The sequence below is a fragment of the Vulpes vulpes genome, chromosome 9 (assembly GCF_048418805.1).
Source record: "Vulpes vulpes isolate BD-2025 chromosome 9, VulVul3, whole genome shotgun sequence".
NCBI lineage: Eukaryota > Metazoa > Chordata > Mammalia > Carnivora > Canidae > Vulpes > Vulpes vulpes.
In genome coordinates this window covers 105,832,872-105,848,776 of record NC_132788.1, presented here as the reverse complement: position 1 = coordinate 105,848,776, position 15,905 = coordinate 105,832,872, and the positions used below count along the sequence as shown (strand labels likewise).

General features: G+C 59.7%; 1 protein-coding gene across 1 annotated transcript; it reads right to left on the bottom strand.

Annotated features, from left to right (window-relative positions):
* Positions 1–8,254: 8,254 nt before the first annotated feature.
* Positions 8,255–15,746, bottom strand: TINCR (TINCR ubiquitin domain containing). Its single transcript, XM_072721700.1, has 3 exons — positions 15,221–15,746; positions 12,069–12,182; positions 8,255–11,010 (listed from the first exon to the last, which is right to left on the bottom strand). Exons 1-2 carry the CDS (start codon positions 15,478–15,480, stop codon positions 12,179–12,181), a joined length of 264 nt encoding a protein of 87 aa, XP_072577801.1. The 5' UTR covers positions 15,481–15,746; the 3' UTR covers positions 8,255–11,010; positions 12,069–12,178.
* Positions 15,747–15,905: the final 159 nt, after the last annotated feature.

Sequence of the window (15,905 nt, the reverse complement as noted above, 5' to 3'; positions counted from 1 at the left end):
GCTACCCACGGCTCTGTCAGGCGGTGGCGCTCAGGCAGGTGGACAAGCTGGGAGCCACGCAGGAGGCATGGGAGCTGGGGAGGGAAGAACAAAGCCCCACCAGGGCGAAGAGGTGCAGAGGGCACGCGGGGGTCACACTGGGCGACAACGTGCACCTGGCTCCTCCTGGCCTGTTTCCCCATCTGTAAAATGGGCTTGTCACAGTTTCCCCTCCCAGGGGCTGTTGGACCATCAGAACTTCCATTCGAGTCCTACCGGCGCAGGGGGTTCCAGGGAGCACCTGTCTGCCCGCCCTTACCAGTGGATATTTCCTTCTGCATGGATCTTTTTTTTTTTTTTTTGCATCGGTTTGAATTTTTGAAAATATGACTTAAAATAGTATTTATCTTGCTGACCGGGCTAGTTGGCACCTGCTCAAGTTCTGTCTTGCCCTAGTCCTGCCCAGTGATAATCAGGAGGGTCGCTCAGAACTGTGCCTGGTCCCTGGGAAGCACCCAAGGATAGCGGCGAGGAGGGTGGCAAACGTCTCCAGGGAGCCAAACGCTACAGACAGTCCGGAGCGTCGTGTGATCACACACCCTCATTGGCACCAGCCCTCCGCGTGGGACCTCAGGCCCTGGTGGGCCCGCCCGGAAGGTGGCCGAAGAACCTGCTCGTTCCAGGTATCTTGATCGACCCCGCTCCGTGGGAGGGAGTGGGGAGCCTCCCGACGCTGGCACCCTGTTGGCCTCTTTCCCACCATCCTGCCTGGCAGCCCCGAGTGGGGCTTGTGCCCTTAGCGCTGCCTCCAAGGGTGCGCCCTAGGAGGAGGTGCCAAGGGCTGGCTCCCCTGCCTAGGGATGGGGTGAGGAGGGGGACACAAAGCCCTGAACCCTCACTGACCCCAGGCAGCAGGAAAGGCAGGGGAGGGAGGCCAAGGTTCCCACGCCCCTCCCCCAGCCTGGCTATAATTAGCCCTGAGATGAATTAAACATGAGGCCGCTGCCGTCTAGGGGTGGCAGCAGCTCTCTGACACTATAATTGGACCCAGGCAACAGGCCGTGGGGGGTGCTGATGTGTGGGGCTGGGGGGGAGCGGGGGAACAGCACGCGAGGCATGCATGGCATCTGCGTGTCCGCGGCAGGTGCATACATGTGTCTACGTGTGTGTGTGTGTGTCCTGGGGGCTCACCAGGCATCGGAGCAGCCTTGGCCCTTGGGCTTGGAGAAGGGGGAGGCTCAGCAGACCCAGCTGAAGGGGCGAAGCCCCTTCAGGACCTAAGCCTCCCCACCTGCGCTGAGGACCCCTGGCCACCAGAGCAAGCCTGGGGGATTGGCAGGCCCTCCCTTGGGGGTCACCTTGCCTCCCCCTGCACCAGCTAAATTAGTTCCCTTAACCCCAGGAATTGGTGACATCTCCCCACCAGCCCGGTGACAAGCAATATGCAGAAGGGAGGTGGCGAGGCAGCAGGACAGGGGAGGGGAGGGGGCCTAGGTCTCCCCGGTGGACACGCCCACCCTGCCCCCCCCCCTGCCCTGTCCCACCCCTGCCGGCCCTGCGGGGAACCTCGCCCTTCCAGATCCACCACCCCCTCCAATGGCGGGACTGTCCCCAGCTCCACCCCCAGGACCAGCCCTGTGACCTCAGTGAGGCCAATTTCCCCATCAGTGCCTCAGTGTCCCCATCTACACCATGGGAGGGGCAGCCGACCCTGGAGGCAGGCATGTCATGACACACCCGTCCAGGCTGAGCCTGGCTTCTACGCCCTGACCCCCGTATGTGACTCAGACGGGTCCTGGGTTCTCTCCCATCCCGTCTCCTCCGTGTAAGACGGGAAAACCCTCTGCTCCACCAGCCTTGTCTGCAGCCGGTCTGGGTGTGAGGACAACTACCCTCCCTGAGAAAAACTGATATAGGATCCACCATCAAGGGGCGCCCCGGGGGCTCAGTGGGTTAAGCGGCTGCCTTTGGCTCAGGTCATGATCCTGGGGTCCTGGGATCCAGCCCCATAGGGCTCCCTGCTCAGCAGGGAATCTGCTTCTCCCTTTCCCTCCCCCCAACTCGTGCTCTCTCTCAAATGAATAAATGAAATCTTAAAAAAAAAAAAAATCAGCCATCAATTTGCAGAGATTTTAGAGCAGAAGGATGTTTCCTTCACACGTCTCCTCTAGCTCCCCAGGGACTCCCAAGGGCCCCCCCACCCCCATTACTGATAGCCTACCCCCTCTGGAGACCCAGCCCTGGAGGGGATCCCAGGCTGTGGGAGCCAGAACCAGAGGCACACTTGCAGCCCGAGTGGTCAGGCTGGGCGGAAGAAGACCGGGTGCCCAGGGTGGAGTGGGTGAAGCTTCAGTGTGGGGCTCCCAAAGCCTCCTGCAGACACCTACCCTGAGTTTTGAAGACCAAGGAGGATTCACGCGCGGGAAAGAGAGGCATTCCGGGTGCAGCAGATGGCCGAGGCAAATGCTCGGAGGCAGAAAGTTAAAAAAAAAAATTAAAATCAAAATTCAAAAAAAAAAATCACAAATTCTGGTCTCATCTGGAGCCCAAAGCGGCTCCCCCGGAAGAGAGCAGCCTGCCCGGGCTTTGCAGGACAAGCTCTCAAGTCAGAACCCACCCTGATGTCCACGGTGGGGCTCAAGAACACCGACCCTAGAGTCAGATAAGCACCTGCAAGGTGAGGGTAATAATAGCTTGCACCCCCAGAGCTACTGTGGGGAAGAGATGAGTGAAGAGAAGTGTGTAAACACTCAGCACATACTCAAGTACTCACAGGGTGGCTGCTGTTACTATGGTTCCAAACAGGACCACGCAGATCATTTTTCAACGGTTAGACATTCATTTCAATGTGTATCCTCCCAAATATATACCATCTACATCGCTCAAAAAAACTTATATCTGGGTTTTCATGGTAGGACACGAAGGTGCATTTTTAAAATAAATATATTTTGTTGGGCAAGGACGGGGAGGAGTTGTAGAGAAAAAGTGATGAAGCGAAGGAGGGGAGCCTGGAGTCAGAACGGCTCGGCTAATAGATTCCTCAGCCCGCTCCTGGGCCCGTAATTAATCCTGAGGGGCTCATTAAGTTCCGGCTTCTGCTCCAGCCACTCAGCTGCCTCCCTCCCGGTCTTCCCTCAGCCCCCAGGGAGGCCCAGCCTGGCCTGCCCCTGCCAGGCCCTCCCTCCTGCGGTGCTGCTGGGCCCCCAGATCCCTGGACTTAATCATGGAGAATTAAGGTCTAATCAGAAGCTTTTACTGCTGGGAGGGGAGGCTGTGCGGAGGAATGGCCTCCCAGGTGCTGCAGGGCCCGGAATTGGGTGAGGCGGGTGAGGCAGGGTGGAGCAGGGTCAGGGTCTGTCCATATTTCACACTTTGATACTTTGTTCACTGTGGATGTTTTTGCATTTATTATATATTTTTTAAGATGTCATTTATTTATTTGAGAGAGAATGAGCTTGAGCAGGGGTAGGGGAGGGTATGGGGGAGAGATGGAGGGAGATGCATCGTCGTGGTGTGGGGGACTGGGCTGGATCCCAGGACCCCAAGGTCATGACCTGAGCTGAAGGTAGACGCTTAACCCACTGAGCCACTCAGGTGCATTCACTGTATTTTTAAAATGTGGTATTCAACTAATATTACACTTAGGACTGATTTTATAGATGGGGAACAGGCCCAGAAGGGCAAGTCATTGACCTCAGGTCGCTTGGCTGAGAGAAGGCAGAGGCAGGATTTGAACCCTTGATGGCCTTCCAGGGCCCCACCTCCCTTGGGGTGAAAGCCCAAACCCTCCCTGCGGCCCCCAGGGCTCCCGGAAGGACCTGTCCCCAAGGGCAGTGGGATCAAAGGCCAAGGAGGGAGGGGACCCAACTGGCGAGCTCACAGCCGCCCTCTGGTGGCTGCGGGGACGGGAGACGAGGGGTGGGAGATGGGGGTGCCAGGGAGGGGGCTGCGCAGGCCCAGCGGGGCTGGACCCCAAACCTGATGCTGTGCTGTCCGACATGCGAGCCTCTGGCACCGGAAATGTGCCTAGTTCACGCGGACCTGCTCTGCAAGTATAAAACACATCGGGGCCTGAAGACGAGGTAGGATGGGGCACCTGGGTGGCTCATCAGCCACCAGCTCAGGTCAGGATCTTGGGGTCCAAGAATCGAGACCCGCAGCGGCCTCCCTGCTCAGTGGGGACCCTGCTTCTCCCTCTGCCTCTGATGTTCCCCCTACTTGTGCTCTCTTGCTGTGTCTCTCTCAAATAAATAAATAAAATCCTTAAAAAACAACAACAACAACCTTGGTATTAAAAAGAGAATGTTAAGATAACTCCTTAGCAGTTTTTTATATTGGTTGCATGTTAAAGTGATTTTTTTGGGGGGTGCCTGGGTGGCTCAGTGGTTGTGTCTGCCTTCAGCTCGGGGTGTGATGCCAGGGTCCTGGGATCGAGTCCTGCATCGGGCTCCCTGCATGGAGCCTGCTTCTCCCTCTGCCTATGTCTCTGCCTCTCTCTCTCTCTGTGTCTCTCATGAATAAATAAATTAAATATTTTTAAAAAATTAAAATAAATAAATAGAACATATTACAATTAATTTCACCTGTTTCTTTTTACTTTTTTTTTTTTTCTTGCAGCTACCAGGAAGTTTTAAAATTACGCGTGTGGCTTCCGTAACCTTTCCGCCAGACACCCCTAGGTACTTAAGTTATCAGTCACTGCCCACGAGGGGACGCTGTGCCCCTGCGATGGGGTCTGAGGATCATGAATCTAAAGGAAGTAAGTAGTAGTTCAGACAGTTGCTCCTCTGTGGTTGTTGCTGGCTTGGATCAGCTCTTAGGACTCAGACCTATGTTTGCCATCTGCTATCGCTCACCCGCTAAGGGACACAGAGCCACCCGTGGGTGAGGAGTCTGCCTCATTTGATTTGGCCAGGGGGGACAGGGGTGAGGGGGGAGGAATTAGGCCTCCAGAGGGAACTCGCAGATTGTGCAGCATTTATTGTTTGCGTCACGCTCGTTTAATCTAAGGTGATTTCTGCAACGAATTCATCCAACAGACGAGGGTTTTTTTCCTGTTCCCAAATGAGAACACGGAGGCTCAGAGAAGGAAATTGAGCTGCCCAAGAGAGCCCAGCAACTAGAGTCCCCCTGGCTCCAGTGCCTTCTGGGCCTGTCCCCCCAGCCAGCTGCTTCTCAACCTCTTGGGAACTCTTGAGAAGTGTTGAGCAGACATGGCAGCGAGGACACTCTATCGGGCCAGCTCAGCGGGGCGGTCAATAATTAATTCTGAATTTTCCCCATTTATCACAGTGGCAGGAGCCGGAGTGCGCGGAATCCTAATCCCAAACCTCCGTGCCCCTTGGCCACCTGGAGCCGAACACAGTGTGATAGAGCAACTAGGGTAGGGTTCCCCCCCCCCGCCCGCCGAGTCCGGGAAAGGAGGGTGTTCCTGGCTCCCCGCTCCCTCGCACTGGGTTATTAAATGCTGCGGGATCCAGCAGTGGCCATCCCAGCCTTCAGTGCCCACAGGCTGGTGGGAAAAATACACATTGAATAAATAAGAATATAAATAATTAACACCACAAAGGAAGAGAACGGGATGGTGTGAGAATACAAAACTGGGGGACATGACTTGTTTAGGGCCTCCTCAAGGACGTGCCATCGAACACGCAAATCGGAAGACGAAAAGCGAGGACGGGAGATGGTGCTGTACATGGAGAGACAGCACATGCAAAGGCCCAGCGGCTAGGAAGAGTTTCTCCCATGAGGGACCCAGCAAAAGGCTGCATGGATCTGGAGCTCAGAGCGCTCGTGTGAGGTCAGTGCCAAGTCAGGAGCCCTCAGAGCCAGGCCTGGAGCCCTCATGGGAGGCCAGCAGCCTTCAGCGGATACCAGGAGCCATCAGGGGAAGAGACAGACGCGTTTCCCTAATGTTCTGGCGGACAGCAGTAAGGCTGCTTCCACCTCAGGTGAGTCAGATGGCAGGCTCTGCGATTCTTTTGTTCTGTTTCTTCTTACAACCCCCCCTTTTTTTCCCTTGGAGTCTTCTTTCAAACCCATTTGAAAGTGCGGGGATGAGTCAGGGTTGCTCTGCCAACAGATAGTCTACACCAGGCGAGCGGCTCCTGGCCCAGCCACCCGACACCCCTGCATCCTTGGACAGCTGGGAAAACGGAGGTGCACAGGAGGTCAAGGATCCCCCAAGGGGGTGCAGCGGAGGAGGACTGCGGGCCTAGCCCAGAGGGGGGCAGCCTCCCACCCCATAGCTCTCATATCCTCTGCGGAGCCTCCAGCCTCCTGAGGGTCAGCAGGTGGGTGTCTTGGTCACCACGCTGTCCCCAGCGCCCTGCAGGTTGCAAGTGTTTGGCCAACGATTGTCATTCATCCTTCCTGGGGCTCTTGAAAACGCCCCAGAGGTCATGCTCCAGGCGTGAAAGAGGGTCCCTCTTTGATAGGGGACAGGAGAGAGAGATATACAGGGATGTGGAAGGAGAGAGAGAGAGAGAGACAGAGAGAGATACACGGCCAGAGATATGGAGAGAAACAGAGACAGAGAGACACAGCTGGAGACAACCGGAGAGACCCAGAGATACTGGAGGGAGGCAGAGACAAAGAGACAGAGAGGAAAAGCAGCGAACTAAGTGAGACGCAGAGTTGGAGAGAGAGAGAGAGAGAGAGAGAGTGTGTGTTTGTGTGTGTCTGTGTGTGCGCCGTGTCAGGGCCACCACTACCTGAATAGGAGTCTTTGTGTGAGTTACACAACGTTTCCCCTCAGCTGGGTGCTTTGGTGCAGTCAACAACCCGCCCCACTGTCTGTGGCAGCTGGGGGCAGGGTCCGTGTGGGTATCTCCAGCAGCCAGCACCCGGGCGCCAGGCACACAGAGGGCAGTGTCCCCAGTGATCAAAGGAGCAGAGTCCGAGGATGCCGAGACCCTGCTTGGAGTCACGGAGGGGGGGTGGGGGCAGAAGAGGATTGACTCTGAGGGGCTCTAGGCACTGGCGGTTTCTGGCTGAGCCTCGGATGCCTCCTCTGGGAGCCACCTGGATTTACTTGCTGATGTGGAAACAGGGGCAGAAGGAAATGTGGATGAAATGTCCGTGTAACGTGCCCACTGACAGGTAGTCCAGGCGGGCAGGCTGGAATGTTCCTCCGGGAAGCTCCATTTTATTTTTTTTTTAAGATTTTACTTATTTATTCATGTGAGACACACAGAGAGAAGGTGGAGACACAGGCAGAGGGAGAAGCAGGCTCCATGCAGGGAGCCCCATGCGGGACTCGATCCCGGGTCTCAGGGTCACGCCCCGGGCTGAAGGCGGCTCTAAACCCCTGAGCCCCCCCACCCCCACCCCCCGGCTGCTGTCCGGGAAGCTCCCACCTGTCTTGGTGTCAAAGCCTCGCTGGTTGGAAGAGCCACCTTGGTTTGACAGTAGCAAGGCCTGTGGTAGCCCGTGTCTTTAGCCTACGAGGACCCTTTGGGAACCTCCCCCCGGCCCCCAAAGTACATATCAGCTGCCCCCCCACCCGACCCCGGCGCAGCAGCGCTCCTTGTGCCCACCATTGTCGTGTCCCTGTGCTTCAATAAAGCCATCATTTCGGGGGCACCTAGGTGGCTCAGGCCGTGACCCCGGGGTCCTGGGATCGAGTCTCCCATCAGGCTCCCCGCAGGGAGCCTGCTTCTCCCTCTGCCTGTGTCTCTGCCTCTCTCTGTGTCTCTCGTGAATAAATAAATAAAATCTTTAAAAAAACAACCCACAACACCATTTTGCACTGAAGATGTCTCAAGAACTCTTTCTTGGCCTGGGCCATCGGCTCCAGACCCCACAGAACCTCACCTGTATTCCCCAACGACATCACCTGGCCACCCAGGAGCCACCCCCACCCCCAGGACTCTGGGAGCTCAGGCCAGGTGGGCGGTGAGGCGGGAGGCAGGAGGCGGCCCCTCCCCGGGACGCCTTGGGCCCCAGCGAGAGCTGGTGGCTGCCAAGTCTCACTCGAAACTCCTTGCAGCCCAGACTTGCTCCCGGGGTGGAGCCAGGAGCCCCAATGAGAGTGAGGCCGGGTGTGGGTGGGGGTGTGGGTGGGGGCGGGCTGCCCCTTTGTTCAGGGCCCAGGGAGGGGAGGGTCCGGTTGGGGTCAGCCAGAACCTGAGTCCAGAGACAAGGTGTCCCTGCAGGAGCTCAGAGCTTGCACAAAGTCCTGGAGGGTGGGTGGCGGGGAGCAAGGGGAGGCCCAAAGGCGCGCTCCCCTGGGCAGGGCAAGGACCCAAGGCCCAAGTTAGGGAGCTTGAACTGATTTCGTGTTGAGACACTTCATCTTTTATTTATATGCACTCATAGATGGCCCTTCTATACCTGGTCCCAACCAGGTGGTGACGTGACCCAGGGGTCCGAGGCAAGACTCACCAGGCTGGCAGGACCTACACCCTTCCCAGTTCCCTGAGTCAGGCCCGAGCCAGCAGGACGGGAAGCCCCAGGACCGCAGAGCCCACAGGGAGGGGGTCGCTAGTGCTGGGGCCTTGAAGATCTAGGAGTGTGCCACGTGGAAAAGACCGGGAAGGGCATTGTGGGTAGCGAAGTGCATATGCCAAGGTGCGGAGGGGTGTCATAACCAGCTCAGTGGGCAGGGATGCTGCGGCCCTCAAGCAGCCGGGGCTGGACCATGGAGAGATCTCGGGTAGCCGAAAACCAGAGGGAAGCGGAGCCTCCTCTTGGAGGATCAGAAATGACTGCACAAAGAAGGGGGGCATTGCAGCTGGGCCTTGCAGGATGAATAGGAGTTTGCCAGAGAAGGTAGGGCATGCGAACTGGCGGTGGCCAGAAGTCAAAGAGCATGCTGATGGGGGAAGCACCAGAAAGGAGGATGCGGGGAGCCCAGTCCCTCACGGTCAGATCTCTCCAGATCCAAGCTCGGGGCAGCCTGCTACTTGAGGTTGAAAAACTCCAGGATGGTTTCCCGGGGGCTCTGACAAGCCCTGCCAGGCCCGGAGCCCCAGCCCCTAAATCAAAGTCCCGACTGCTCTGGCCACTGTCCTCTCTCCTTCTTGGGTCACAGGCTCTGTCCGCTTTGCTCCCCTGGTGGGGACACCACTTTCTGCCTGTGGCTCTGAGACCTCAGGCCAGACCTGCGCCTCCCTGTATCTCATCCGGAAAATGGGAGCACGCGTGTGCGAGCTACTTTCGTCGCTTTTTGCGGCTTTTTGCGTTCGCCTCGGGACTAGGAGGCCTCCTGGGAACCAGGGAAGGAAGAAAAGCAGTGAAAGGAATAAAGGGAAGGAGGGGGAGGGAAATGGAAGGGAGGAGGGGGAAGGAGAGGCTGTGCCCTCCTCCTCCAGGCCGAGGCAGACAGCGACCGACAGGTCCAACATTATTATTTCAGAACACGCCTGGGCTGTCGTGGCTTAAGAAATGGGTGGTGATTTGCATGTGATTTGCATATTGTTTGTTAAATGTCAAAATGGCCTGAAAGGCTTCCCCTGCCCCCCATCCCCTACCCCCACCTTCAGTCAGGAAGCAGGAACCCCTCCCCTTCCTCCATCGGGGACCCCCGCGTGGGCTGGGACCCCTCAGTTCAGGGGCTGCTGGGGCAGCGGCCCAGGGATGGCTGACCTTGGACACCCCATCCGTAAAATGGGCCAGAATCCCGGCCACCACCACGGGGCAGTTATCACTCAAGCCCAAGCCCGCAGAGGGGCAGGAGGCGGCCCAGGGTCTGGCCTTGGTAGGGACAGAGGAATGGAGCGGGGTGACCATCAAGAGACCCAAACCAGGCAGGAGGAGGGGTCGGGGCTTCTTTCCCCTTTGCGTGCCCTGCAAGCAGCTGAGGCCTCAGTTTACCTGCTTCAAAAGAGGGAATTAGAGGCCCTGCTCTAGGGGGAGCCCCAAGGAATGGGGCACTGGGGTCTCTGGTACGTGGTCTTGGACTGCCCACCAGGTGGTCGGAGGGACAGGCGGAGCCTGAGTCCCCCACACTGCACCTCTGGCACCCCAAGGTCCCCGGGGCTTGTAGTCAATCTGTCACCCACCCGTCCACGCTCGGGGCCCTGCGGCCACCACTACTCTTAATTAAAACATTATTTCTTCGCAGACCCCCTGAGGCCCCTGCCTTGAGCCACCCAGCACCTGGACCGTGGACGTGGCCCTCTGGGGAGCCCACACACCCGCGCCTCCCCCAACCCCCCCCCCCCCGCTGCCCCGGGGTGGCCCTGTGCAGAGGGCCTGACCACAGGTGGCGCCAGGCAGGGGGCCCACGGGGGCCCAGTGCTCTACCTGGTGGGTCTTGTCCCCAGAGTCCCCACACACACCGCACAATCACCGCCAGTGCCTCATGGCCTTAGGGATACAGCTCCCCTGGCCCCACCCACTTACCCAGAGCCCTTCAGACCCACCCAGGAGACCCTGTGCAGGGGACAAAGCAGCGGGGTTCAGGGGATGAGGACACCGCCAACGGAGTGGGCACAGGCCCCCCGTGGGGAGGTGTCTGGGGCTGGGGGCATGCACCCTGTGATGCTGCAGAGCCAGAGGAGGGCTGGGGTCCGTGTCCCCACTGCAGTCATTGGAGATTTCAGCAGTAATTGGCTGCACCCCCCCAAACCCCACCAGCCAAGGCTGTTCACAGTAGAGGGGGCTTGTGAGCCCCAAAGAGGACAAAGCGCTCACTGGCTGGTGAGGAGGGAGTCCCAGAAGACTTCCTGGAGGAGGCTGAATCCCAGGTGAGTCAGAGTGGCACAGAGGAGTGTGAAAGGTGCTTCAGGCCGGAGAGGGGGACACCTCCTGGGCACAGGTGTGGCCTCGAGCAAGCAAGTACGAGGTAGGAGGGATGGTGGCGCCGAGCTCGTCTCCTCTGTCATACCCTCTGGCTGCGCTGGGGAGCCCTCCGCGATGGCACGCTGGTTCCCACTGCAGACTGGCGCTCCAGGCCCCGCGGCGGGGAGCCAGGGCTTCGGGGTCACAGAGGCTCCCCGCCCCCCCGGGTCAGCGGCAGGTTGGATCGGAGGCAGCCGCTGGTCAGGCGCTCAGGCCGGTACTTCACGGACGCCCCGGAGCCCGGCACTTGCGAGGGCAGCAAGGAGGGAATAAAACGCGGTCAACCGGGCCGTGCAGGGGCCGGCTCCTGCGTCCCGGGGCTCTGGGCCCTCCAGGGGGACAGCGAGGCCACGAGCTTGGGTTGGCCGATTGGAGCCATGTGGCCACGGCCTCAGGGACAGCAGGCAGAGTGCAAGGCAACCAAAGCAGCCAAGCAAAGCCCACTTCCCTTCCCAGGGGTGCAAAGAGGGTAACGGGGCGGGGCGGGGGGAGCGTTGCGCTGCCCAAATTTGCAGGGCGAGTCAGGGCAATGTCATTCCTGTTGGGGCCACACACGTTAGTCTGAAGGTAACTCAGAAGGTAAGGCCCGTGTCCTAACTCGAGGGGCAGGAATCCCGGAGGAGTGGAGTGGGGTGAGAGTCAACAGAGGTGAGTCCCTTCTCTCTCTGGGCCTCAGTTTCCACTCTCTGTGGTCTCTATAATCTGTAAGGTCCCTTCTGCATTAGAAGTCCCAGAGATGGGATCCCTGGGTGGCGCAGTGGTTTGGCGCTTGCCTTTGGCCCAGGGCGCGATCCTGGAGACCCCGGATCGGATCCCACATCGGGCTCCCGGTGCATGGAGCCTGCTTCTCCCTCTGCCTATGTCTCTGCCCCTCTCTCTCTCTCTCTGTGACTATCATAAATAAATAAAAATTAAAAAAAAAATAAACAAAAAAAAGAAGTCCCAGAGATTTAGGGACGCCCGGGGGTCTCAACAGTTGAGTGGTTGCCTTTGGCTCAGGGCATGACACCGGGGTCCTGGAATCGAATCCCGCATCGGGCTCTCTTCAGGGAGCCTGCTTCTCCCTCTGCCTGTCTCTGCCTCTCTCTGTGTCTCTCATGAATGAATTGATAAATCTTAAAAAAAAAAAAAAAAAAAAAAAAAAAAGAGTCCTAGAGACTTAGGGGCCCCTGGCTGGCTCAGTCGGTAGAGCACTCGACTCTGGATCTCAGGGTTGTGAGTTCGAGGCCCATGCTACATGTAGAGATTACTTAAAAATTAAAAAAAAAAAATCTTACCAAAAAAAAGAAGTACTAGAGACTTACCCAGAGTGAAGGCAGGGGTCCCAGGAGGCACCTCCAGAGGTGCCCCCAACCCCAGCCTGCTCCTCAGCCAGCACCCCGAATCCCCTGGGTCATGGCTCCACCGCCTCCAACTACCTGAAGGACCGGGACACAAAGACACAGGTTACAGGCCAAACGCAACCCTCCCCTTGGAGCTCAAAGCCCTGATGGGCTCAGGGTCGGGCCAGTGCCTCACCTCCAGCCCTGACACCCTCGCGCCCTCACCTCCTCCACGAACCATCCACTGAACCCGCGTTTACTGAGGACACGCTATGTGCCCCGCGCTGACCTGGGAAGCCAGGAGTGACAGCAGGGAATGCCCTCAGAAATGCCCTCGCAGAGCCTACAGTCTACGGGGTCTACGGGAGGAGATGGGGTGAAAAATGTAATAAAACATCAGGAAGCAGGCTCCTGAGAAGTGCCGGGCCTGAGAAGTGGCCTGAGAAGTGCTCGGGAGAAAGATAAAGCAGGGGTGGGGGTGGGGCACGTTGGCAGGATGCAATTTTAAGCCGGGGGTAGTCCGGTAGTCCTGGGAGATTGCCCTGAGATAGTATCTGAGCAAAGGCCCAGAAAAAAAAAAGAGCTGAGGAAGGGAGGGAGGGAGGGAGGGAGGGAGGTGGGTGGAAAGCATTTCCAGACAGATGGAACAGCCAGTGCAAAGGCCCGAGGCAGGACCCCGCCTAGACAGCTGGAAGAACAGTGAGGCGGCTCTATCCTAGTTCAGTCTCTGCCATCACTTACTGGGGACTCTGCCCTGGTCCCCGGGCTTCTGTCCCCAACCCTCCCACCCCCAGTCTGTCCTCCCCACAGTGGCCCCCAGAGAGCGCCTGTAAGCTCCCGAGTCCAAGTCCGGTCCTGCCTTCCTCTGCCCACAGCCCAGGGCTCCCAGGTGCCTCAGGGTAAAAACCCAAATCCTCCTTTTGGCCCCCAAGACCCACCCTCCTCTCCTCCCTCTCTCCCCCTCACTCACTCTGCTCGGGTCACACACCCCTCCTCACTGCCTCTAATACACCAGGCTTGGTCCTGCCCCAGGGCCTTTGCACAGACGGTGCCCTCTGCCCAGACCATTCTTCCCCCACATAACCACTTGGTTCCCTGCCTCACGTACAGTAGGACTTTGCTCGAACTGTCACCTTGTCAGTGAAGCTGTCCCTACAACCCTGTTTAAAATGACACCTCTCAGGGCACCCGGGTGGCTCAGTGGTTGGTTAACCATTGGACTCTTGGTTTCAGCTCGGATCATGGTCTTGGGATCTTGGGACTAAGCCCTGCAGCGGGCTCCATGTTCAGTGTGGAATCCACTTGGGACTCCCATTCCCTCTCCCTCTGCTCCTCCCCACCACCCCACCCCACGTGCACACGCGCTGCACTCTCTTTCTAAAATAAATGAATAAATCTTAAAAAAAAAAAAAAAAGACAACTCTCGGGGACACCTGGGTGGCTCAGTCGGTTAAGCATCTGCCTTCGGCTCAGGTCAGGGATCCCAGGGTCCTGGGATCCAGCCCAGGCCAGGCTCTCTGCTCAGTGGGGAGCCTGCTTCTCCCCCTCCCTCTGCCCCCTGCTGCGCTCTCTCTCAAAGGAACAAATAAATAGATAGATCTTTAAAAAAAAAAAATGACAACTCTCACCCCACCACTCCCAAATCATCCCTGAGGGCCTGGGGAGGCAGCTCTCCCACCCCACCCCCAGCCCCCAGGACGGGTTTCCGAGGCTCCCACTCTCAACGTCACCCCAAGCTTGCCAGATCAGACCTTAAGGGCCAAGCCCAGAGAGAGTGACCCCCAGAAGCTCTGGGGTTACGCATCCTGGCTAGGGTCCAGCCCCTGCCCTACACCTCCAAGGTGGCATCTGTGGCTCTGGGACTGCCCCCTGCCCATCTCCACCAGCTCACTGTCCCTGTGGCCACCTACCGGCCTCCACCACTTCGCAGAGCTCTCCGGGCCTCCCCGCGAGCTCTCTGCAGAGCCCTCCTGGGGCAGAGAGGTGTCCCCTCATGTGTCACCTCCGCCAGGGCTAGGAGCCTCTCTGGAAAGGTCACACGCCCAGGTCAGAGTGCGGGCAACAAGCATCAGGGCAGGACTGTGAGGATGGGAGAGGTGGCGAAGGAGACAGAAGGGATGAAGGGACAGGAAGGCCAAGAGACTCAGACACAGGGGTCCGTGCACGGAGAAGCCACAGGGACGCCACGGGCAGAGATGGAGAGACAGGAAGCGACCGGCAGCGCACCCCTGACAGAGGAAGGCACCGAGACAGGGGGACCGAGACAGAGGGACCATAGAAGGGACTGGGCAGGTGGGGGGGGGACAGAGCAAGGAAAAGGAATCAGGCAGGGGAGCCCCTGCCCAGGCCTCTCAGCACCTGGCTGTCTTCTGTCAGCTGCTTCCCAGAATAGCCTGAGCTCAAGCCCTGGGGACGCCCTGGTCCACCCTCCTGCCCCCATGTCACCCCATTTCCAGGACCTCCAACCTCCCTTCAGCTGGGCCCCACTTCCCACCAGGGACCACAGGCCCCAAGTGGGCCCCATTCCCACCTCGGACCACACCCTGGACCCCGGGCCAGGTTCCACTCTCCACCCTGGATCCCAGGAGGGCCCTCCTGCTTTCTCCCAGTGGGGGCCCACTCCCCACCCCAGACCCTGCCCTGGACCCCAGTGGGGCCTTCAAACCTTCCCCCAGCCTGCCCTATTCTCCACCCGGGACCCCAACCGGGCCCCACTCCCCACCCAGGATCCCAGCCCAGGCCCCAGTCTTCACCACGAACCCCAGCTGGGCCCCACTCCCCACCCAGACCCCACCCCGGACCCCAGGGGGGCCTTCAAACCTTCCCCCAGCCTGCCCTATTCTCCACCAGGGACCCCAACCGGGCCCCACTCCCCACCCAGGATCCCAGCCCAGGCCCCAGTCTTCACCCCAAACCCCAGCCGGGCCCCACTGCCCACCCCAGACCCCACCCCGGACCCCAGGGGCGCCTTCCCCCAGGCTGCCGCACTCCCCACCCCGACCCCAGCCGGGCCCCACTGCCCACCCCAGACCCCACCCCGGACCCCAGGGGCGCCTTCCCCCAGGCTGCCGCACTCCCCACCCCGACCCCAGCCGGGCCCCACTGCCCCTCGCCCCGGCCGGCCCGGCGCCCACCTGGGGTCGCTGACCAGCAGCAGCACCGAGCCGTCCTGCAGGCGCACGTCGCGCACCGTCTGGTGGTCGTCCAGCCGCCGCGCGTTGTAGTAGAAGGTGCGCTTCCAGGAGCTCACGCCCTGGCCCACGAGCTGCGCGCGCAGGTCGCTGAGCGTGTCCCGCGGCCGCACGGTGAGCGGCAGCAGCAGCGCCTCGTCCGCCAGGTGCACCTTGATGTGGTAGCGCTTCCAGCGCGACAGGCCCCGCCGCAGCCCCTCCATGGCCCCGCGGCCCTGCCTCCGCGCCCGGCCCGGCCCTGCCTCCCTCCCCGGAGGGCGGGACGCGGCGGAGCCTCCCCTCCTGCGCCCGGGAAGGACGCGATGGGTCGGGATAGGGACGCGCGCGGTGCAGCGGCCGGTGGGAAGGGCCGGGCGGGCGAGGCGGAAGGGAGGAGACTGGCGGGCTATTTTAGACCCAGAGGAGGGCCAGGGGCGGCCTCTCCCGGGAGGTGGCGTTTGGACGGAGGGAAGGACGCCCAGTGCGTGCGCCAGCCCCGGAACAGAACTGCAGGCGAGCGGGCGCGGCCAGTGCAAAGGCCCCGGGGCAGGCCCCCCCGCCAGGCCTGCTGGAGGCCGGTGGCCGCAGCGAGAGGGAGCAGGGGAGAGCGGGAGGTTACAAAGGCAGGTTGGAGGCAGGGAGAGAGACG